At 45.1% G+C, this 25,690-nt stretch overlaps 1 protein-coding gene across 1 annotated transcript in view; it reads right to left on the bottom strand.

Moving 5' to 3' along the window:
* The window catches only part of C9H13orf42 (chromosome 9 C13orf42 homolog), a 28,166-nt gene extending 8,601 nt beyond the window's left edge, over positions 1-19,565 (bottom strand). Inside the window, exons 1-2 of the mRNA XM_036198513.1 lie at positions 19,166-19,565; positions 17,454-17,464 (exon numbers count right to left, since the gene is read on the bottom strand). Coding sequence (XP_036054406.1) covers positions 17,454-17,464; positions 19,166-19,565 — 411 coding nt within the window. The remainder of the gene's footprint in view (positions 1-17,453; positions 17,465-19,165) is intronic.
* Positions 19,566-25,690: the final 6,125 nt, after the last annotated feature.

Below are 25,690 nucleotides of genomic sequence, written 5' to 3' on the forward strand. Positions count from 1 at the left end.
TACATGGAATTAATTAACCTGTGCTGCAAAGGCTGCAGATATACAGTTACTATTCTTTCCATATACAGATATTTTATGTTCAGATAACAATGTGTCAGGGTTACAGCCTGAATACCTTTCCCTAGACACCTCCTGGGATTTTTCAAAGAGGACCATTAACTTTGTCTGCGGTAAAGATGTCCTACTTTCCTGTGTCTTGGGGACTTTGTCAACTGTAATCTTGTGCAGTGCCCCCAGGAACCACCCTCCGAGCACATTTAGGCTTCCCAGCCACTCTTTAAAGACAGTAGCTTCAAACACCGCCCCACCCCAATCCAACACATGAGTTTTGTAAAATTACTCAAGGGAGAGCCGCATTTCCTGCGACTCCTCTCTGAGAAGCCCACCCTGTACCTCTGGGTGTGTCTTCCTTTCTTCTGAGTGCTTCTCCTTTTTCCTCAAGCCTTGTGCTTAAGCTTACATGAAAATATTAATAAACTCTAACTCTGTGTCATAAGCTGGCCAGTCCTGAAATCCTTCTCTGCATCAAAGCCTAAGGTCAAATTAATATAATATTTTCCATTTTTCTTTTTCCTTGTATCTCTTTTACGTTGAAAATCTGGCTTCCATATGTCATGGCTGTTGGGAGTAGCAACAAGGAGATGTGCCTCCTGCCTCTGCCTCCCCAAGTAAGCATAAACACTGACTGCGAGCTGCATCCAGTTCTCCCTCGCAGTTTAGTTTGGCCGATTTCCCGAGGACCTCAGCTATCTGGTGCTGCCAAGAAAATGTATGAACTCGTTGCACATTTGGATTGTTGTTGTTGTTATAGAAAGGGGTATGGGCAGGAATGATGACGATGCCTGAAATCTCAGCACCTGAAAAGGGGAGGCAGAGGATCAGGGGTACATGGCCTCCTAGGCTACATGGCACTCTGCTTAAAAACATAAAATAAAATATTAAAAAAGGTGGAGTGGGGATATAGCTCAGCGGTAGAAAACTTGCCTGGAACAAATGAAGTACGCATTCAGTTTCCAATATCGTCAAAACATAAGTTAATCAATTAATTGATTAATTACATTAATTAAAATGAGAACCTTATTCTTTCTAGGTCTCTGCACCCCAAACATCTCTCAAATTAATATTATATTTTTCATTTTTCTTTTTCCTTGTATCTCTTTTACATTGAATGTCATTAAGAAAATAACTTCCTGTACCTTACTGTCCATGATCATGTCAGAGCATTCTCAGCTCCATCCTTGAATGCAACTGAGGGTCCTGTGGCAGTGGCAGCAGAGCCCTGCCCGAGGCCTTCAGGAATAACTCTTTTCTGTGTGGTTGTGATGTTGACTTAGTGGTCAGACACCTTCATAAGCAGCAGTTAGTTTTCAAGGTTTGGTGTTTTGGTTTTTCAAGACAAACTTTCTCTGTGTAACTCTGGCTGTCCTGGAACTTACTCGGTAGACCAGGCTGGCCTCGAGCTCACAGAGATCCACCTGCCTCTGCCTCCCAAGTGCAGTTTTCGAGTTTTGAGGGCTACCCTGGTTTCACTCTTTTGTTTAATGCTTTAAAAGTCACAACGGCATTTGTGGTTCCAAAATTAAAACCATCGCTCAAGACAGGGGTTGTTTCCACAAAGGGCTCTTCTCCTCAAGTCCTGGAGCCTTTCGTTAGTCTTTGTCTGTCTTCCCAGCATTTCTTTCTGGAAATCTAAGCAAACGTGTAGACCCCACACAGTGATGCAAACCTGTAATCCCAAGATCCAGGAGGCTGAAGCAGGAGGTTGGTGAGTGAAAGGCTAGTCTGCTCCACAGTGAAATGTGTCTTAATAAAAAAAAAAAAAAAGTGAGGAGCTAGCAAGATGGCTCATCAGATAAAGATATGTGCTGTAGATGTCTAATAGCCCTGAATTCGATCTCTGGAACCCACATAAACAAAGAAGGAGAGAACCTCTGAGCTCCACATGTATGCCTTGTCATGACCCACACATACATCATGCTCACACACACATAATAAATGAATAAATAATTTTTCTATTTTTCTCCTTATTTTATTTATATTTTTATTTTATGGTGTTTTGCCTGTGAGTGTGTCTGTGTACCACGTGTGTGCAGTGCCCTTGGAGGCCAAAAGAAAGCACTGGATACTTTAGCCAGAGGACTGTAGTTACAGGTGGTTGTGAGCTACCTCATGGGTACTGGGAATCCAACCCAAGTCCTCTGGAAAAGCAGCCAGTGCTCTTAACCACTGAGCCATCTCTCTGGGGTCTGAGGGACAGCTCAGAGGCTTGCTGCATGAGCATAGAGGCTTGTGTAGAACCCACATGAAGCCAGGCAAGGGGGCACACATCTGTAATCCCAGCTCTTCTATGGCGAGATGGAGATGGAGAATCCCCATGAAGGGTAGCCTGGTTCACACAGCCATGAACAAGATTCCCTAAGATACCGTGGAAATCAAGCAGAGACACCCAAGGTTGCCCTCTGGTCATCATACATGCACACCTCCATTCACACACATGAACAGGCACACATGGGCATACACACAAGACTTTCAAAAAGAAACAATGGCTATATTTATATACATGCTTACTCAGTGAGTCATTTATGATACACACCTGTGAACACATCCTTCTTCACTCCACATCCAGAGTTCAGCTCCCTGGTCTACACAGAGAACCTCCTGTCCCTCTTAATAACTGTGTAGATTTCCATTGTATCCATGCACCATGGCAACAAATATAGTCATCTTTGGATTAATTTGTAAGCTTCGACTCCAGCCATTAGTGCTGTAATGAGGAGCCTAGCATCTGTATTGTTTGAACATTGCCAGGAGGAGCCTAGTTATAAGGAGAGCTGTGTCAGTGCCCAGATTACTATAGGTATTAAAGTGAGTAAATAACAGCTGGCTGTTTCTTCATGGGGTACACTTTGAAACGCCTCTGAGTGGATTTTGTGGTATTTTCACACACCAAAGCTGAGGCTTGATTCCGATCTTTCCTGCCTTCCACAGTCTCTCTGACCCACTTAGGACAGTTCTTCCTTTCACAAGGTCAGAGGCTGAGGATTGAGGGATCCAGCTGCTATTACAGGAAAACCTACTTTGCAAAAAAGTGACCAGCAGGATGGGGTGCCTGTCACCAACAGGCTGAGTGAGCTCGGATTTCCAGGCAGACTCCATTGTTTCCTCTCTACCCTAACTGTTTAGAAAGGCCTGGTGTAATGGAGCTTGCTTCCTGGTGTAGGCTCAGAGCCCCTTCTCCAGCCACTGGGGGAGAAAATCGCTCTCTAAGGGATCTATCCCAGAGAACAGAGGGCACTCACTTGCTTCTCAGGAAACCTCCCATTGCCCTAGGCTTAGCAGCTTAGCATTGTCCAAGCTCCTCTGCCCTAGTACTTCATCAACAGGAGGCTTGAATTTCTCTTCCTTGGGGGAATCTTTTGTGCTTTTCCGGAACCAAACCCCATCATATTTCTCACTTTAGTTTCTCACTCCCTGAAGGCAATTTCCAACATTTTTCTGCATTTACTACCAGCCTGTCCCACTGGTACCGAGGCCGCTTCTTTTCTTCTGGGCTTTCTCTGTCAGTAATTATCTGCAGGAGACTCGAGTCTTTCCAAATGAACTTCCCATGTAAACAGCAACCAGAGGAAAGGGGAGAGAGGTGCTCCACCTGCACCCAGTGCCAAGGAAAACTCCATGAGACCTGTCCATCCCTGACCTCCTACCCCACCCACCCCCACCTCAATGGTCAGAGTCAGTTCCTGTGTTCTCTCCTCGTTGAAGTCCTCACCCTTGTCGCCACAGACAGAGCTAGACATGCTCTTCCACGCTGGTGTTCTGCCTTGTGTGAGTGGACCTTGAGTCATGCCCAATACCACTCTACACTAGATCCATACCTCTTCCATGGGATGACATTGGCCAACCACAAGGGTGTAGGACACCGTCTACAAAATGTGATCTAATCAAAGGACTTTAAGATAAGCTTCAAGAACTCCAACTACAGCATCCTGCCTTCTGCCATCCATGCCCAGGTGGATCAGGACTATGTCAAAAAGCAATGTGTTTCTTTTCTTCCTTTGTTTTAGACAGGGTCTCCTTATTTGCCCCTGGCTGGTCTGGAACTCACAAAGATCTGCCTGATTCTCCTTCTTGAATGCTGGGGTTAAAGATGTGCACCCAAACACCCAGCTCCAATATACATCTGGTCTTTTAACACTATAGTATTTAAAGAGAGAGGTGCCCATAATTGAATGGGATTTTAGTTTGTTTGTTTGTTTGTTTGTTTGTTTGTTTGTTTTTAATGAGAGTTCATGAAACAAGGTCTACCTATAGTCTAAATAACTCAGAGAACATAGTCACTGGTATTTGAATGCAGGCAGGCACATATCCACATCCACGTTCTCCACAAATAAGCCAGTGGATAAACTTGCCCAGGCTGAATGAGAACTAAATGAAGTAGACAGCAGAGCTGAGGAGATCAATACAAAGAGATTAAAAAAAGAGGAAATAACCCCAGAATGACTAATTATTGCTGTTGTCTGCTACATTTAAACACTGTAAGAGGAAAAGCATAAAAAGCCAGTCAGCAACAGCCAGGTCCTCAGACCTCAGGCCAGGTGGGTCTGATGCTCTTTACCTGAGGCTAGTATCAGATGCCACAGGGACGAAGCTATGTTCCCAGAATGTCCGTTTCATCTCTGCTCTAGCTGTGCCTCTGACTGTGACTGAGAATTCCTGGAAAGAAGCTGTGTCTGCGATGACGTGTGGTGGATCCAGAGGTTAAGTACCTTATCTCAAGCTAAGTTTAGTCCCCTGAATAGCCTACCTTTGTGTCAGTGCCGACATGCTGTGAAAAAAAAAATAGATGTTTGGACTCTTTTAGCTTAGTGGACCCACCAGCTCCTACCAACCCAAAGGCTAGAAGGTCATCAGACAGTGTCTGAGGCCCTGGAGAGAGATTCCTCCATCATGTGTGACTGTTTCTCTAGCACACCCGCCAATGTGTTTTTAAATTGGTTTATGACTTTCTTTATTCTGTAACTATAAAACTACACAAGACTGCTTCCACATTAGAACATTATATTTGGGAAGACCCGAATGTGTGCTCCTGGGAACTTAAATATGCTCCAGAATAAATCATCTCTTTCATTCCTGTGAGGTGAGCGTTGTTTGTTTCAACATAACCGACTGGTATAAGTCAGGGTTCCCACTATCTCCTCCTTGGGTTCAGTTAGTTTTTGACAGTGGCTCCCGTGATTCTGCTGTTACTATGAAGCAAGCTGTTCTGAGCAGGGAAATCAGCTCCCATGTCCCCTAGGGAGTGCTCCAGTCCACTTGTTCTACTTGTTGGTAGGAAGACTTCTGAACCCAAGCTTTTCGGGGCTGTATGGGAAGTCTATTATACAGATAATGGTTGATTAAACCATTGGTCACTAGTAACTAAGTCAACTTCTCCCCATGCCCAGAGGGCTGCAAGTCCCAAGCTCTCACCTTGCTTGGTCTTTTCTGCAGCCAGCCCCTTCCTGATGCTACCAACCAATTAGCACACAAAGGCAGCTCAGTGGTGATCCTAATGATTTTAGATGATAAATGCCAAGAAACAGAGAAAGGGGATGTCAGGCAAAAAAGCTTGACCACACAGCTGCCATGACAGGCTTAGAAACCCAGACACAGCTTCTGGTAGGCAATACCTGAACCCAGGAAAAGCCAGAAGATGTCAGCCAATCAGGGTCCTGAACCCAGGAAATCCCCTCACCCTAACCTCTGCTGTGACAACCCTCCCCTGCCTGGGTATCAGGCTCTCTGCTCTCACCACTGTGTGGAACAGAGAGTCCAAGCTCTGAGCTTGAAACTAAAGGCTCTTTGCTTTTACATATGAGATTTGGTCTCCATGGTGGTCTTTTTGGGGCCCCCACGTTCTGGGCATACCAAGATCAAGACAAATACTCATTTCATAGCATCATGTAAGTGGAGAAGACCCCAAAAGCTAGTGGCCATCCACCTCTGACCCATAAGTCATGACCCATAAGGAATCTCTGTCTTAAAGTCTTACATAACCTCAGCACTTGGGAAGCTGAAGCAGGGGGATTGTCATGAGTTCTGGGTTAGTCTGAGCTCCAGAATTAAGACCTTGACTCAAAAAACTGAAACATAAATAAATAAGATGTCTTAGAAACCACAGAATAAGATATACACATGTGTAAGTTTTAATAATAATTTAGTTTTTACTTTTACTTATAAAAACTATTAATGAGATCCAGTTGCTTACATAAACTTGTTAATACATAACACACACACATACACACACACACACACACACACACACACACACACACACGTTGCCAGATTTAACAAATAAAAATACAGAATGGGAGCTAAATTTCAATTTCACACAATGAGTAATATTTTAAATGTAAGTAAGTGCCGGGCCTGAAACGGTGTCATAACCCATAGAGTAAGGCAGAAAAATCATTTGCACTTAGGAGTTCAAGACCAGCCTGGGCAACACATCAAGATTCCATTTCAAAAACTACCAGACAAACAGAAACAAAACATAAAAACACATCCATCATTTACTAGAAATTCTAATTTAACTAAGTACCATCTGTTTTAGTTTGCAACCCCAAACTAAAACACACAGGAGAAATGATTGACAAAACACACATCTAAACATATAATAATTATTTCAGATCATAGAATTTTAAGTTATTATTTTTTTTATATTTCTTGTGTCCTATAAATTTCATCTAAAGAGCAAATATACCTTTTTAAAATCATATCTTATGAGACTGAGCAGTCTTGGTGGGGAACTGACCCTGAGAGTTAAGTATGGCCAGAAGAAATACATCTTGATTAAAACCCAGCTGCCTGTGTGGCCTCTCTCTGTAATCCAGCAGGTGCTCAACCTCTGTTAGAGTTCTCCACACTTCAATGGGTTCTTGACACCATTGTGATAGCAGGTGACTTTCTTCAGTCAGGTGATAGGGAGAGGTGTGCATTTTGTAGCTACTTCCTTCATGCACATCCCAAGCTGCTCAGCACTAGAAGGTCCAAGGGAGAATTAATGAGCTTTCGTTTGACAGAGATGGGTGAACAGGAAACCTGACTTGAATAACAATCAGCCCACACTGGGGTCTCCAGAGGGGTCAGCCAGCCTGGGATTGAACTCAGGTCCTCATGCTTGCAGAGGCTCTTACCCATTGAGCCTTTTCCCCAGCCCCATTAAAAAAAGATATAAAATCATTCAAAGAAAATGACTTTTTTCTGTTTTTTGTTTTTTGAGTCAGGGTTTCTCTGTGTAGCTTTGCGCCTTTCCTGGATCTTGCTCTGTAGACCAGGCTGGCCTCTGCCTCCTGAGTGCTGCGATTAAAGCTATGCACCACCACCGCCCAGCAGAAAATGGCTTCTTAAAGAGTTGTTGGCTGGAATGCACATATTACCTATAGTTTGAGGACACTAAAAAGCAGTCACTTAGGGACTCTGAAGTGCTGCGTTGAAAATGATTAACTGCATCTTATCTTTATTCTACCACACACACAGCTGAAATGGAAGGTGAAAATGTTCAACTAGATGGCAGTTAGAGTTACATAGCTTGCAGTATCTCAACGTCACTGACTTGGACATTTCAAAAGGATGAGCTTTGTAGTTATGAATGATAGCTAGTTTTTAAGCCAAGTGGGGTCAAGGAATGATTACCAGTAAAGAAAGACGTGAAACAGCTCAGAGCATCCACAGCAGGAGAGGGATACAGCCTGGAGAAAGCAACAAGAAGAGGGTCCCCAAAGCCTAAGCCTAAGTCTGAGGAGGGGCCCAGAGCAAGCCACAGAGGAAGCTGGGCTTCCTCGTCTTCTTTGATGTGGGGTGACAGCAAAAGAAACAGCAAGACAGCAAGATGGAGGGTCACTGTCCTTAGGGAGAGCATGTCTTCGGAGGTCTTCATTTGCTTCTTTGTCATTGAGCCAAAGACTTTTGGTGTAGCCCAAGCCAGCCTGGGGCTCACCCTAAAGCCCAGGCTGGTTATTGACAGTCCTCCTGCTTCAGCCTCCTCCATGCTGGATTAAAGGGTGCAGCACACCCACCTGGCTGCTCAGAGAATTTTCCCCCAACATTTTTATTACACACACACACACACACACACACACACACACACACTCCTCATCCTCCACATGAGAACATCATCTCATGTACCAGTGCACAGGACAGTTACTGACGAATAGAGTGCTCTTGATGAACATGCTAATAAATGATTAATACATGATTCCTAAAACATTACTAAAGACATTGTCAATCACATGACTCATGGGTCCCTATATCAAGTACCATATAAGAAAGATTGAAATTCAAAGTTGGGGGGGGCAAAAATCTCACTTCCCTAATTGGGTCTGGTTCTTTTCATATCGACAGAATTTTGAACAAGTCCAGATCTTCTTTGTATCTTTGCTTACCAACAAGTACCCATGAAAAGCTGAAAATCACTGTAGCATCTGGATTAGCTCAATGGTAGCACATGTTTTTATGTGAATGTTGTTTCTTTCCTAATTTCCCAGCCTCTGCTGCCCCTTTATAACTCTGCAGTTCATCTCAGGTGCTTTGCACAATGTATTGGATAAACACATATGGAAATTGTAAGTAAATTGGTTGTAATTCTGTGTGTTTGGTCCCAGGTTTCAGCACCAACAATGCATGTAAATTTGTTGCAACAGCTCTGGGGAAAGGTGTCCTGACTACCTGGGGAGTCAGGCAACACCTTGAACTGCTTAAGAGACAGTTCAGCCCTGGAAGGCAAGGTATCCTGGATACCTCAAACTGCTCAGAGCAACAGCTCTACCCTGAAGGTGTCCTGGACACCTGGAACTGTTTAGCGCAGCTCTGACAGCTGGAACTGCTAGGAGACAGTTCAGGCACGGAGGGAAGATTTTCTGACTTCTAAGGAAAGTCAGGCCTGGAACTGCTTCAGCAGGGAAGGGTATCCTGACTGTTCGGGAAAGTCAGGCAATACCTGGTATGATGGTGGATGGTCTCCCTGCAGGATATAGCAATCCTGCTCCTCTCCTGGAGAGCTGCTAGAGCTGAGCTTTGCTCAGCCCCCACTTAATGGGGCTTCCTGGCAGAGCTCTGCTTCTCCAACCTAAGAAATTGCAAAAATGTAGCAATCTCTTCCAGCGCAGGAGAAAAGTGTTGCTTTTCAGCTCTCTCTTGCTCCATCCACTGAGAAATGTCTCAGGATCTTCTGTTCAGCACCCCCTTGTTCAATCCACTATGGGATGTCCCAGCAAGGTTCTTCTGTTCAGCTCCCCCTTGCTCAATCCACTATGGGATGTCCCAGCAAGGTTCTTCTATGCACCAGTGAATGAAGGTCTTCACACCCAAAACTCTTTTGAGAAAAAGATTTTTTTGGGAAGGAGGAGTCCAGGAGAATAGCTGCCTCTACCAGGGTGGAGAGAACAGCTCAAAACTGACCAGGTAGGGCAATTTATATAGGATGTCCTAGGGTCAGAGTCAACCTGTGATTGGTTTGTTTTTCCTGCCCAGAGATTGGCCAGTTTTGTGGGCTAGGGATAGAGATGGCCCTGATTTCAGGGCCAAACTGTGTTTTTTTCACTGGCCTTTCTTGGCTTTTCGACACTACTTCTAAGGCCAGGGCATATTTCTTTCACTGACTGATTCTAGGGACCAAGAGTGTTATTTTGGCACTAGTTTCAGAATCAGGGCATATTTCCTTGGTTCTGGGTTTAGGGATAAAGTGTTCATTTCTGTGGCTCAGGTCCCAAACGCAGGCTGTGTTTCTTTCCCTGGTCCTGGGCCCTAGGGCCGGGTTTCTACTGTCCTACTCCGTGATTGGTTAGTCTCACAAGTCAGTTGCCCAGGGGCAGAGATGGCTCTGATCTGAGCCAAACTGTGTTTCTTTCACCTCCCTTCCGGTTTGTTCTCTTTCCTCCCATGGGAGGCCTTGCATGCTCAGGGTTTCTCCAGAGAGCTGGGATAGCAAACCCATGGCACCTAGGTGCTTCATGCCTTAATTACACTAATATTTCAGGGAGGCCTAGTAACACACCTTACTCCAGAGCAGGACACTGTAAAAGTCTTGATCCAATGGTGTACTTTGCAATCAGGCTGTGTATCATGACCAGTATGTAAACATAAAATAGAACGGGAAGAGAAGAGTACTACAGAAACACCCGAGTACCAAGCAAGGAGCAGAAATAAATTTACTTCTTTAAAAAAAAAGAAAATGGTTACAGACTTGGGTAAACTGCCTGTATATCTAAAGCAAAGAGGAAAAGACGGTGACATCCAGGCTCTGGGGCCAAGCCAAGGGCTAGCATTTGGGGAGCGATGTGGGACTGCCACAGCACCCTGGGATTACAGGAAGTGTGCCTCACTTGGGAAAGCCAGCACTCACAAAAGATGCCAGACCTTTCAAATTTATAAATGTCCACAAGTGTCCAACAGTGTCTACTGCTAGTCCAGAGAAAGAGAAAAGAAAAAGATACTGGTTTTCTTCAAGTCCACCTGAGTCTTGCTACAGTCCATCCAGGGGAAACACAGTTGAGAAAGGCACAAGAAGATGTGTTAGAACAGAGGTGCAGGGCTGGTGAGATGGCTCAGAGGGTAAAGGCGCTTGCTGCCAACCCTGACCATCTGAGATAGAACCCTAGAGTCCATTTGTTGGAAGGCAAGAACCAATGACCACAAGTTGGCCTCTGTTCTCCACCTGTGGGTCATGGCATGTGTACCCATCCATCCATCCACACAAATAAATGAATAAGCAAAATAGTAATGAAGTGAATTTATGCTAATGCGGGAGAAGAGAAAATGAAGCTAATTCTGTAGAGGAGTTTGTGCATGCCTAAAACTGTCATGAGCAAGGATGATGTGGAGCAAATACATTGTCTTCCAGTTCTGAAGGTCTGAAGCCTAGGGCTAAAGTGTGGAAAGGGTCATGCTACCTCCAACAGTGTTGGGAGGGGATTAGCTCTCAGCCATTCTCATAACTCCCAGCAGGCCTTGGTTTGCAGCCACATGGCCTCATTCTCTCTGTGGCTCTCCCCAGTCTCTGCAGCTAGATGTCACAAGCCCCTTACAAGGACAGCAACCATAGAAAAGGGATCACTTCACACACATGGCTTTATCTTAACCAATTATAGCTGCAACAAAGCCTGATTGTAGCCACCCTGTCAAGAGCGAAGACATTATAGAATCTAAAACTTGGGCCCCTCCCTTCACTGTGAGACTACTGAAACAGTGGGCCCCTGGAAATTGAAACTTCCTTGGGTTCTCCTGCTGGAGAGAGAGAAAGGTTGACTCCTGATGCTGGAGGAGGACCTTGCTCCTCAGGAAAAGATTTCACACAGTTCTGACAACTTATCAGATCAAGACAGACTAGAACCCAGCAACGATGGGTCAGTGACGGGTGGGACCACACTTTGATGGGGACTGTGCTGCTTTGTGTCCTGCCCTCTGCTCAAATGTTTTGCTGAGCTCCCAAAGTGGTCTTAGGTGTTACCTCTTTATCTGCTCCTCTTCCCCCTGTGGCCACCACTGAGTATATCTTTCTCTGCTTTTCACATCCCTTGCCTCTTAATTGGTCTGTTGAGGATGGGAAGCCGAGCCTGGCTTGTTAGGGCTGCCAGAGACCAGGCTTTGACTCTAAAATCTCTGGTAACAATTTTGGCCAAGCCATGAGAAAAGACACATTGAGGTGTCAGTCATTCACAGCAGGTTGGCCCTGGATGGGAAGGAGGGTTGAGCTTCCCCACATAGTCCCTAGGACCATGCTAGTCCAAGGAGTTTACCTTTCCAGTTCAGTGGGCATCAACTGCTTCCTGCTTGTGTTTGGTAAAGCAGAGAAAAGAGGGCTTGACCTTGCCCTGAAGTCTGGCTCTCGGGAAGCTCTCCACTTAGCAAGGAACCACCTTAGGCTTTGCCTTCCTTTTTAGTGAAGAGGCTGCTTTGAGCTATTGAAGCACTTGTGTAACCAGGGCAAATATTGTCAGCACAGGCTTGCCATCCGTAAGAATTCTGCTTGCCTGGCCTTTCTCACACATGTGATGATTTCATCTAACAACACACACTAGATTAGTCATTGTTTTCACATGTCATTCTGCATGTGAAACAGAGCTAGCAAAGCACCCGTCCTAGAGATCCTGCAAAGACCTGACTGCCAAACCTCTGCCCGCTTCATTTTTGCATTGATTGTTTTTTTGTTTTTTTTTTTTAACTTATTGCGTGCTAGCGTGCTAGCATCTCTGTTCTTGGCACAGCTACTTTAAAATATATAGGAATATGAAGGTTTGGGGGACAATATTTGTACTACATTAATGTTAAATCCACTCTCTGATTTGCCTATCATTGGGCTCTCTCTCCCTCACCCCCCTCCCCATCTTTTTTTCTCTCTCTTTGAAAAAGTGGTTAGCTGAAATAGAGGAATTCAAAAGTTGACTGTAGACACTGGAGTGATGACTCTGTATGTGAGCAGGTACTGCTCATCCAGAGGACCAGAGTTCGGCTCCCTGCACCCACATCAGGAGGACCACAATCTCTACTAACTAACATTCAGAAGCTGAGCAACCTTATTCTGTACATAATAGGCGATAGCTTGTTATAAAGCCTGCTCCCATGCATTTCAAGACTAATTAATTATTTACAGGGTAATTAGTTAATTAAAATATGCTAATGTTAAGTGTCCAGAAGAGTTTTAAGCAGACTTTTACTTGGTAAATTTCAAGTATAAATTTAAGAGAGAAAAAAGTAAAGGACTGAACTGTACATAGAGACACTTGTACGAAGTTTCTGAGCTTTGCTCCACATGAAGCATACATATGTTTTTTTCATGTTGTGATGGAAGAATTTCTCAACTGGAATGACTAAGCTGTCACTCAGTGCCAAGTCATTGGTAGCAGATAGTGCACTGTGTTGTAAATAATGTCAAGAAATTAGGTATTTGCTCATTCAGTTTAGCAGTATGTACATTATAGACTTATCAAGCTAGAGCAAACATCACTCATAAAAAGGTAATGATAGGTTTAGAGTCTTTGTGTTGGGTCATTAGATACCTATATTTGTAACAGAAAATGCTCTTGTAATATACGCAATACAGTGCTGTATATGTAATCCTCTGGCATAATACGATAAAATGTTATTAGAAATTTTGTTCATATTTTAATGACTTTTTAGGTATAAATTTGATGATCATTCAATGATTGTATTAATAAATACCAGCTATACTTTGTCTGGAATATAGATATAAGTCTATGAGAAAAGTAAATCTTAAAAGACTTGTATGTAATTAGGTTAACCATAAACAAAATGCTGTCTGTCTACAAAATCTTTTTAGTAAAGTTTTTAAAATGTTTTGTGTCCAAAACAATCAGTGTTTCTTAGATTACCAATCTACTTTTGGTAAAATTTTAAAAGGGCTAACATGAAAAGATAAAAATTTTATGTTTTTTATCCTTGTTTTTCCAAGTTTTCTTTTAAAAAGAATCAGAGCTCATTTAAATTTCTGTTTAGGCTGAAATGATTTTAAAGATTTCCTAGCCTAGTTTAATGGGGCTACCACACACACTTGTGCACTAGGGAATATCTGTTTATGGCAATTATGTTATTTTATAGAAATTATAAAAGATATTTCAGAATAACTATCTAAAGGATTTCACAAGGTCACATTGTAATGCCCTGGGGCTGGGAGACAGCTCAGTGGAGAAAGTGCTTCTTGAACATGCATGACAACTGGAATCTCTTCACCTACCTCAAACTAGGTGGATCCCAAGAGACACTGGCCAAGCCAAAACAGCTCAGTGGGAGACTCTGCCTTAAGGCAGTAATGTAGAGAGCAATAGAGAAGGCTATTCATCACCCTGCTCTAGGTGAGCACCCACACACTCAATATTCACACATCCCTGTGCACATACCACACACGCAAACACACACACAACACATACACACACAATTTAATGCACTACTAGAACTTAACTCTCTATGTCTAGGGTAAAAAAGAAAGCACAAGTTAAATGCATGTTCCATCTGCATTACATAAGCCTTCTAAGATGCAATGCTTGGGAGAATGCCTGAGTTACTTTCTTCTTGCAGTGATAAGACACCATGACTAAGGCTACTTATGAAAGAGTTTATTGGGGCCTTGGTTACAGTTTCAGAAGGTTAGAATCCATGACCATTATGGCAGGGGACATGGCAGCAGGCTGACAGGCATGGTGCTGAATCAGTAGCTGTGACTTTACATTCTCATACACAAATAGCGGGGCAGAGTGAGCGAATTAACTGGGAATGGCATGGAATTGTGAACTTCAAAGCCCACCCTAATAGTGACACACCTCCTCCAGAAAAGGCCACATCTTCTAACCTTTCCCAAACACTTCCACTGAGTGGAGACAAAGCTTTCCAATATATAAGCCTATAGGGGTCTTTCTCATTCAAACCAACTCAGAGAACATTTTCCCAAACCGGTGTCTTCCAAACTAGAATTGTTAGCGGAACTAACTTTTCCCAGGGAAGTTTCTAATTGTGTCATAAAATAGCCCTTTAGGCAATGAGAACTAGATAATCCCTAACATTGGGCATGTTTAATAATTAAAAGGCAATGACATTGGTCATAAAGTACATCTATCAGCAAGTACTGGATTTTTCAGACTTTCTCTTTTAGTTTTCTTTTTAAGATTTATTTATATTATTTTTTTATGTGTATGTGTGCATGGATGTGTGAGTGAATGTCACCTGTGTGCTTACGGAGGCCAGAGAAGTCACTTGAGTCCTTGGAGCTGGAATTCCATGTGGTTGTAAATTACTCAGTCTGGGACATCTGCTTGGGTCCTCCGGAAGAGCAGCATGCATTCTTAAACTCTGTACCATCTTCCCAGCCCCACAAACTAGTTTTCTTTAAGTACTTTTTTTATTGGCTGTGTTTTAAATTCATCTTATGTAACTCTGTGGCCATTGCTGGTTAATGTCCTGCAGAAGTAGTTTCTAACTAAGGACCCTGGACAAATTATCCCTCTAAGATATTAGGTTATCACCCACAGGACAGATGGCATAAAATTCAAGAGTAGGTTTGGCTTAAAAGCCATCACTTTTATACAACTTAGTTGCTTAAAATTTACCCATAAAGGGTTTTATTGGCACTAACTCCTTGGCCTTTGTTACTTGTCCCTCATGATATGGGACCATATCAGGCCATCTGGGCCAGATATTGTCCCACAGTAATGAAGGAAAGTTGATATCGAACCAGCTGCTAATCATCAATGTCTTCAAAGAAAATTGCTCAGAAGCAAGAAGGGGAGTTATCAGCTCTGAATGAAGTCACACTGGACAGGGGGTACCTGCCTTTCAATGAGAGGCTGAAGCAGGGGGTGTCTTGAGTTTGAGAACAGCCAGGATTTCATAGGAAGAACCTGTCTCAAAACAACAGCAGGGATGGAATCACTTACAGAAGCCTTTCCAAAATCAGCTCAAGCTGAAAAGTCACAGCTTTGTGGCGCTTACTCATGGTCACATGGCCACATGGTCACATAGTCACATGGCCACATGGCCACATGGTCACATGTGCTCTGACTTTGGCCCCTCCAATGCTACTTGTGATGGTTTTTGTTGTTGTTGTTGTTGTTTTGGTTTTTTGTTGTTGTTGTTTTTTCAAGACAGGGTTTCCCTGTGTAGGTTTGTGCCTTTCCTGGAACTCACTTGGTAGCCCAGGCTGGCCTCGAACTCACAGAGATCCACCTGGCTCTGCCTCCTGAGTGCTGAGATTACAGGTGTGCTCCACCACTGATTTTTTTTTTTTTTTTTTTTTTTGTAATAAAAGTATTTCGGAGATTTTCACAAACCCAGCATATCACCCCAGATCTCTCAAAACTGAGGTCTGAAAACAAAGAAGAGTACTGTCCCGACAGCAGAGGAGACATTTTAGAGAGACGTGTGCCATCAGATTATGGCATCACAATGGTTTCCAAAGGGCTAAAAAAAAAAAAAATATCAAGGCTAGGGAACTAGATCAGTCAATAACATATTTGCCACACAAGCATGAGGACCTGAGTTCAGTTCCCACCACCCGCATAAAAAGTGCACTTACAATCCCAGTGCCTGGGAGCTGGGTCCTGGGGGTTTGCTGACCAGCCAGCCCAGCCTAGTCAGTGAGCCCCAGATCCTAGAGAGAAATGCTGTCCCCAAATCTAAGGTATGGCTCATGAGCAATAATATCTGAAGTTGACCTCTAACCTACACACACACACACACACACACACACACACACACACACACACGAGAATTAAAATTCCCCCAGGGATCTCACACTTGCAGCAGGGAAAGACTGAAACTCTGCTTCCAGAGAAGGAACTTACCTCCAAGAAAGAGAGCCCATGGTGCTGACCACTTTTCAAGGCCACCCCGCAGGACAGAGCTGAGGCAAGCCCGTGATGGGTCAGTAATGAGGGGAGCACACCCTGCCCAGGACTGCTTTCCTGCACATCCTGCTTGTCCGGTACTAAGCCTAAACTCATGCCAGTGTCCTGAAGATGAATAACTCGAACTCAGAAATCTGTCTCTCTGCCTCCTTAGTGCTATGATTAAAGACGTGCACCACCATTACCCAGCTCTTTATGGTTTTAATGCATATAAAGCTGATTTCTTTTTTGCAGATATGGAGTTCAATTTCTCTCCCCTTGCAGCAGGTGGCCAAATCTCCTAGTTGAATAATGTTTCCTTTCATATTTTTTAAAATCAGTTCTTTGGGAGGCATATACTCTCTGTGTGTGTGTGTGTGTGTGTGTGTGTGTGTGTGCGCGCGCGTGCGCGCGCGCATTCTTCTTACACTCTACATGGATTTTAGTGCTCCTGCTCACCTGTTTATTGAGTCTAGAGGCATATTTGACTTTCCTCCCACCGAACTCATTACTGCCTGTGTACCAATCCCGCACTTTATTTGGGTTATATAGCCTGATAACCTGCCTTGAAACCAAGAAAAGGGGGTGCTTGTACCTATTTTTCTCTTCCTCTTCTCACTGCAGCCAAATTTATTGCCCCTCCTTCCTCCTCTTTTCGCCGGTCCTTGTCTCTTTAGTTGGTGTATTGGGATAGACTGTTCATCATGCCTTCCAGAGCCCGGGCTTTGACTCTGGGAACAGCTGGACTCCTCTGCTTGTTCCTCTTCCTGATGTGGGCCACACTGAACACATCTCCTCCTCTGCTTTCACGACTGCTTTTCTCTTCAACTGGAATTTGTTGGGACTTCCCAATCCTGGACTTTAACCCAGCATGAGGCTTTGTGTAGGCTGAAGGCAAAGATGCCAGCGGCTGGTCTGTGGCTGCTGGCTGGGTGTTCCTGGCATTTCTGAGGTAACAAACATGAGTACAGCAGGATGGACTGGGTCCCAGCACCTGTGAGGGGGCACTACTCCACAGGCATCACATCCACAGCTTTGCCACCAAAACAGGCCCAGAAAACTCAGAAGAGGAAAAACTCAAACTTTGGTCTGTTCTTCAGCACCTTTTCTATATGCTCCCTTCTTAGGTAAAGGACCCTAAAACAATGGCCCAAAGAACTACAATTGCCCAGTGCCTACAGGGAAAACAGGCTGAAACCCTGGCACCAAGGGAGAGGCTTGCCTCCCCGGAAGAGATTTTACATGGTTTAGACAGCCTTTCTCATAGCTAAATCAGCATCTGCCTTTCTTTCTATAAAATTATAACATTGTCTTTTCTACAAAATTGTAACATTGTTCCAGGAAAGGGGGGAAAAAAATCTAAGTTTTCTATCTCCAGTTCTGGTCAAACTGTAAATAAGTCCATTTTCCTTTACCAATGTCTGTTCTCAAATTGCTTCTGAAGTACAGGGAAACCAAAGAGAAGTTTATGGACTGAGCTGCCAGATAACCTGTGGAGGTCACACATGGCAGGTGGCCATGTGCATTACAGCTGCTCCACGGGGCTAGAGCTTCTGTGTGCCCACCCCCATCCTCAGCACCGTAAGAAACCAACTGTGTCCTAACAGAGAGGGCTTCATCTGCAGGGAAGTACAGAGCTGTTCTCCGTAAGCAGCTAAGCAAGACCCGGAATCCCAAGAGAGCCAAGCTGGAAGGGAGCCCAGAGCCCTGCAGCCCCCTTTGTCACCAACGCCAGTTCCAGTAAAAGAAACTATCTCAAAACCCATAACCTGCTGGCACAGGCCTCAGCACCTTGACCCTAGATGAGGAGGCCCTCTTCGGGGCTCAATGCTGACCCACTTTTACAGTTCAAATGATTATTGAACCCATTTTCACCTAATATTAAATGCAAACGGTTGAAACCTGTTAGCTAAGCCAAGCCCTAGAGACTTGATAGCAGTCCAATCAGCCATTCAACATTAATGGACCTTGAGGAGCCTGCAGGACACTCTGGGGAGAGAGTGGAGTCTGCTCTGAACACTTACGTCTTGCCATCAGGAAAACATTTGCTAGAAATTTGCAGCAGATGACACTCGAACCTGACAGGTACAATAAATAAGGAAACACAGTGGGAAATAGTAGCATGGTGGCATGGCAGCATGGTGGCACTGACTTCCAGCCCTAGCCTTCAGGGGGCCCAGGTGGGAAGACCTCAAGTTCAGGACCATCCTAGGCCACATAGAGAAACACTTGGCATGAAGTCGGACAAGAAAATGAATAAACGGGTAACTGTCCTGGCGGATAGAGGTGGGTCCCTGAACCTCACTTTGCCCTTCTGAAGCAGAAGATCCGGTATAGCCAAGCGCTACAAAAGAAAAGGAAGGTGGCATCTGCAAAACCTCTCAGTAAACATCAACAGGACAACAAACACAAGAGGTTTCTTTCCTTGCTCTCATCCTTGGATCTGGTTTGAGGCCTTTCAGATGTGGTAACAGCAGCTGTTTTAAGAGTAATCATTGCTGCTGTCCCCCAAAAGCCATGCAGGCATCACCCATCTATCAAGTCAGGCAGTAAGTGATATGTTCAACCACAAGTACACGGGTGGCTCTGAAGCCCATGCCCTTGTCTCCTGCTCTGGATCCAGTCCCCTATTTCCTCTGCAGTAAAAAGTAGCTTCCCCCAAGCCCAGGAACCTGGGAAGTCTGGGGGCTGTAGCCAATCCTGGAACCTGTCAGACCCATTCAGGAGTGATGGCTTCTGACAAGTGTCCCAGGACTCTGGGAAGAACCATGGTTTGCAGCCAGCCTGACCCACACTTACTTTGCCTTCTCCTGGGGTCTTTTGCGCTCCCTTGGAGGACTTGGAGGAGGTGGAGCCAGCGCCCTGCATGCGCCGGGGCCTCAGGTCACTCAGGGTGCTGAGATATTTCTTGCGCAGGGCCAGCAGCTCTTGAAGATATTGCAGGCAGTCCTGGGTACGCGAGTACATCCAGGCACGGTCCTCCTGCTGCAGGTAGTGCAGGCTGGTGTCCATGCTGTGGGTGCTTCTGTACTTTTTCAAGGACTCGCTGGACTTCTCGAAGTGGTCCCCAACCACATACATGGAGCTACTACGAATCAGCCTGACAGTGGGGCTGGCTCCCGCGTAGTAGGGGCCCTCGGCGGCTGCCTTCCCCTGCGGGCCGTGGTGGAAGATGGAATGGAGCTTTCTGAACATGGTGCTCCGTTTCCCTCCGTGGGAACCGTTGGCCGACAGCATAGGTGTCACTTGATCCAGCTGTAGGCAGAGGAGCCCATAGCCAGGCCCTGCGCCACCTGCCTCCCAGAAGGTTCAGCTCTCACAATCCCAGCGAGGAACAGATGTCTGCGTCAGGCAGGCAACCTGCACCTCTCTCATGGGGGACGCTTACATTGGACAGCCACTACAGGAGACAGTGCCCAGGCAGGCCTTTCAAATCAGCTGTTGAAAATATGTCCTATGCTCTTCCATGGTGAGCTTCAGCTGGAGGGAACTCGTGGCGACATTCTACCTGCTCAGTTGTTATCTTTCCTTTGCCGTTTCCATCCGCAGCGGGTCTTTACAGTTCTGCCTAAACTGAGCTGGCCCTGGTGCTGAATTCTGTAGGTCCGAAATAAAATCTTACTCTTCAGGGACACCCTCTACCAAAACCCAGGTGTTGCTCTGGGTGAGATCCAGCCCCACCCCACCTCTTGTAGGCCAGAGAGGACACGACTAGGGTCCTTAGCAGGAGCTGGCAGATGCCCTGATAAGCCCGGCACTGAGCAGGCATCCGAGCGTCCTGGAGGAGGCTGGCCCTGCGTAAGAGGACCTCATGGAGGTCATCTGATAGCAGGCCTTTGAGGGCTGGAGGATTCAGGTATCTGGATCACGACTTTTAGCACAAATGCATGAGTGAGTAGATGGGTGATCACATACACTGGGGAAGATTCATTTCTCCTGAGTGCATTTCTTAACTCAGAACAACCCAAACCAAACAAATTACTTCTCAGGAACACTGAGTTATTAGCACCTCAGCGACCTTCCTCCCAGGTTTCAGGTTCCATTCAGAACTTTCATTTCTCTCTGGAGCTTATTTTCATCTAGGCTTGGACCTGAGAACTGAATCCTGAATATCCCTCGTGCAGGTATTTCTTCAGGTGTAGGTCAGGACAGTACAGGAGTTGTGGGGTAGATAGTATGTGTAATGTATTGTTGCACGAATCCACACATTTTAGTTTTGTTGTTTGCTGGGTTTACTTTATTTTATTTTTTAAATAGGAAGCATTTGTAGCTCTATCAGATACAAAGAAAAAAATCTTTAAAAGTTTATATCCTGCTCTAAAATAGGTATTCGTTTTTAAGTCGTCACAGACTACTATACAAAGGCATTGTTTGTACTGGGGAATCCTCTGTGTGTGTTCTTCTCCTGGGCAGGTTGGGGACAGATTCTTTGTATATGAAGCGTATACTAATATATTCTCGGTGTTTAACTTTCTGGGGGAAGGAAACCACCATCTTTAATGGTCATCAGTTCACAAGAATAAGAGGAGCCTCTGGGAGAGATTTGTCTAAGGTCTAAATAGTTCAGCTGCAAGCCCCTTGTTCTCCCTCAAAAAGTCACCAAGATGCATCTCCCCTTGACTCTCTCTGTCTCTGTCTTCATTGGGGCACAGTGTGGAGGAGCCCATGGAGACCAGGTCCAGGGGCATCTCTCCTCAGAAGTACCCATGACTGGGAAACTCAGCCTTCCTTAGGAGACGATGCCAGTGACTAGTGGACATGTTTACGCTGCCTGGATCAAGAAAATGTGTGAAGAGATTTTAAAGCCAGTGTCTCCTCTCCAGAATGTCACCTGCAGCCTCATCTTTTGCTCACAAAGGGCATAAAACTACCTTCCTCCACAAATGCCACTTTTTCTGCACTCCTCTCTACTGGATTCTTCTCAAGGGCCAGACTCAGGGGGAACATCGGGTAATGGCTCTTGTACTGGATGGAGCCTGCCAACCTGAGTTTAGCCCCAGGTAGTAGAGGGAAAGCACTGAGACCAACTCCTACATGCTTCTGACTCCACACATACCTCATGGTATGCACACACACACACACACACACACACACACACACACACACACACACACACACAGAGAGAGAGAGAGAGAGAGAGAGAGAGGCATGTTCAAACATGCTCATGCATACATATAGTCAGACAGACAGACAGACACAGACACGTTCAACTATGTTCATGCATACACACAGACACACACAATAGACACAGAGACTCAGACATGTTCAAGAATGTATGCACACACATATAAATAAATGTAATAAAAATGTTAAGAATGAAAAAGAAGTAGAACATTGAGGGAAAAAAGGTGGCTGTTCACTTGCCAAATACTTTACATCAATAGACAAAACATCATCAATAGACCCAATAGGAGGCTTTAATCACCTACTGTGCCAGTCCTGCCCCCAAAGCCATGCGTCTCACTAGCCTCAGGGGCGTCTGGGAAGAGATAAGGCTGTCTTCTCTGCAAGATGAAGGAATGGCATCCAGGGAGACTCCTCAGCCTTGAGTTACTTAGATTTTCTGATGGTCTTGGCTGCAAGAAATAGCGTGAATCACCTTGTGGTTTTACACAGTGTGTTTTGTAAACTACAAATACCTTCAAATGCCTGGCCTTCCAGGCTCCATCTCCTCTTGAACTGTGAAGAGCTCTGGGCAGGTACCACCTGAGAAGGGAAAATGAGGCAGCTGCATCCCGTGAAGGCTAGCTCTGTGTCGCCTTGGGCTGGGGTCGGTACTGCAGTAGACCTGCTGTTTTTGGAGAAGTCTGAGCCTTGAGACTTGAGCAGAGAACCTGCCTAAACTTAGTCTGTGTGGTGAAGTTTGCATTATCTCAGAATGATAACTTCTTACAGTTTGCACAGTGGCATCCCCACCAGCAGCAGGAGATCCTGGCAGTGATGTCAGGAGAAGCAAAGGGCAATTGTGAACAGGGTGACCGAGTACTGTCTGCTCTAAGGGAGCCTCATCCCGCACAGCTGTTCATAGCCTAATGGGGCCAAGCAGAGTGGCAGGAAAGAATGCAGCCATTCAGATCTTGGCTACTTACCAGCTTAAGATAATTACATATATATATATGATATATAAGATAATTGCTGAGCTTTGGATCCCTCCTCTGCAAAAGTTGATACCTGCTCATTCCACGGAGTGCTCTTGTAATTGAATGAGATAATACAGACTGGGTGATCAGCATGTCGTCTGTGCTATCAAAAGCACACACTTCCTTAGGCCAGGTGTGGTGGCACACATCTTTATGCCAGCACTCAGGAGGCAGAGGCAGCTGGATCTCTGAGTTTGAGTCCAGCCAGGTCTACAAAGGAAGTCCAGACAGCCCAGGCTACACAGAGAAACCCTGTCTCCAAAAACAAATGAACAGACAAAAAGCACACACGCCCTGTTCTATGCAGGTCCTAGAATGTGTATGAGGCAATTAGTCGGTATTCTAGTACCATTTCTGGTGCTGTGATACCCTGACAAAAAGCAGCTTAAGAGAGAAATAGTTTAGAAATAGAATAGTCACAATTCCAGGTTCCAGTCCATCATAGCAGAGACGTCAAGGTAGGGACTTAAACAGCTGGCCACATCACACCTACCCTTGAGAGCTGAGAGGAATGAATGCATGTGTGCTGAGTGTTCAACTAGCTCCTCTGCTCTTACGCCATCCAGGGCCCCAAACTAGGGAGGGCCACATTCCACTTTCAGGCTGGGTCTTCCAGAGTAAATTGGGGCAACTGAAACAACCCCCCACAGGCCAGCCTGATCTAGAGAACCCCTCATTCAGACACTCTGACAATGAAAACTAACCATCATGGTCAGTATTTTATTGCTATGATAAAACAACGGAGAGAAGAAACTTAAGGAAGGAAACATTTATTTTGGCTCACAGCCACCAAGGTCCACAGTCAACTGGACCATGTGGTCTACTTCTTTGGTCCTGAGGTGAGACTAAACATTTAGGCAGCAGGATGTGTAGAGAGGAAGCATCTCACCCCATAGCAGCCAGGAAGCAAAGAAAGGATCACACAGTGGACAAGACACACTTCTAAGGTCCCCAACGCTCTGCTCCATCCAACTCAGCCCCACCTCCTAATTGTGCCACCGCCTCAAAATGTCATCAAATTATAAAGTTATCAGTGGATTAACCTTTCTATGAGGTCATAGCCCCTGTGGCCTTGCAACCTTCCCAAGCCTCCACTCTCAAAACAGCCGCAGTGAGAATTAAGCCATTAAGTTAATAACACTATGTTTTATAGTTCCATACATGAGCCCTTTGGGGCAACACTGTCAAACCATAACAATAGCACTTCTCTCTCCTGTTTCTGCTCCCTTTCCCACCACAGTTTATTCTCCATCTCTGTAGATTCAACTTTAAAATCCACATGTAAGTGTGACTATGAAATAGCTTTTGATATGTCTTAGCACGATGTCCCCAAGGCCATGCGTGTTGTGGCAAGTGGCAGGATCTTCTCTTCTGAGATGGAATAAATACCCCACTGTGTACCTGGAACAGTTTCTTTTTTTCACTCACTGATCGGAAGATGCTTTGGCTATTTTTACATCCTGGTTGCTTTGATAGTATGCAGATACATAAGACAAGTTCAGAGACGGAGTGTACCACATGAAAACTAGAGTTAATAACACTATGTTTTATGGGGCTCCTCATACACAAAGAAAGAGGATTTAGGTGCTCTTGTCCAGAAAGAGGGGGATGGTCCTGTTAGATGAAGAGCATGTTAGAAGTATATTATATATTTCAAACATACACAATAAAAAATAAACAAAAAACAACAAAATGAGATAATGTAAAGGGAGCTCCTACTGTCCTATCTCCTGCATTCAAAGTAGCATTTTAATAGTATAAAATACCACCCATGGTTTCTATTTCACAGCTCCTGCCAGTTGCTAAGTATCTTTCCAAGATGAAAGTTTGGATTCAGTCAAACTCAAGAAACCTGCTATGCTTCGATATTTATAAATGTGCACGGGCCTGGACAGGTCCCTAAGTAACAATCACATGAGATACTGCTGTGTTCTCCCACCACCATGAGGAGGGTCTATTTCCCAGATGCCAGTTGGTTGGCCTGTCTGGAGCAGCCAGCTGCTCACAGGCCACCTGCCTGCACCTCTCCTTTCCTGGCAGGATTTCAATGAGCACCTCACGCCCCCCACCCTCCCCACCCCCGCCTACAGCCAGGTGCACAGCTGCCATTGCGTAACAGCCTGGATCCTCAATGGGAAGCGCATCTCAATGCCATAGCTCCTTCAACCCCACAGGCCAGTACCTGCACTTCCTAAAGAGAGTGCTGACTGAAATAACAATAGACTGCCAAATATTTTTGTTCCCAATGGCAGGTCTGGAAATCGCTGTCACCCTGTTCCTGACAGGGAGAAAGGTGACTTTGAGTCAGCTCAATGCTTCCCGGAGGTGAGGAAAATGTTGGAGTAGGGCAGTTGAGGGTCTGAAGGAAGAGTGTGGAGGAAGAAGGGCATGCTGAGAGAAGGAAGCGATCCAATTCCTCTACTGAATAGTTAATGAAGGATAAGATTACAAAGTTCGACAACATGGATCCCATGTCATGGTGGTCCATTTGCGTGGCTTCCTGGAACATTCCACTTTCTGACTGCGCTGAGTGGCAAGGAAAAAGAATTCTCCCTGTAGACAGCTTCCCCAGCTCAGAAAACCATGCTGTTCACTTGAATTTTTGACCAAATAAAGTGAAAATCATCTTTATCTGATGAAGCCTGCCCCCAGATCAGAGCATGTCTAAGCCTCTCTGGGTACCTCCTCCATCCACAGTGACTGAAAGTGGGGCAGTGGGTGGCTTAATCACCCTGCTTTCTGACATGCTTGGAGACCCTGGAACACAAGCACATGAGCAAACATTGGCTCGCTGAGGTTCACAAGACAAAATGCTGTGCCCAAGGACCCAGAGGGCAAGAAGGCACAGTCCCCCATGAGAACACTATGGCTGCCAAGAAGAAGAGGTGTAATGGAGAGCAGTAGCTAGACTAAGTCAGATTTGAGAGAGCTCTGTGTGTGAGTTGGTGGAGAATATGTCCCCATTATGCATGAAAGAGTTCTCTTCCTCCATAAAGAAGAATGATGGATGAAACTGGAGACAGTTAATATTGACCCAAATGAGTCAACTCCAAAAGACAATAATCCCAGATTTTCTCTCACAGCCAGAATCTAGTTTTGTTTTGATTTTGTCTGGTTTTGGTTTTTCTAGACAAGGTTCCTCTGTGTAGCCCTGGCTGTTCTGGAACTTGCTCTGTAGAC

The sequence above is a fragment of the Onychomys torridus genome, chromosome 9 (assembly GCF_903995425.1).
Source record: "Onychomys torridus chromosome 9, mOncTor1.1, whole genome shotgun sequence".
Taxonomy (NCBI): domain Eukaryota; kingdom Metazoa; phylum Chordata; class Mammalia; order Rodentia; family Cricetidae; genus Onychomys; species Onychomys torridus.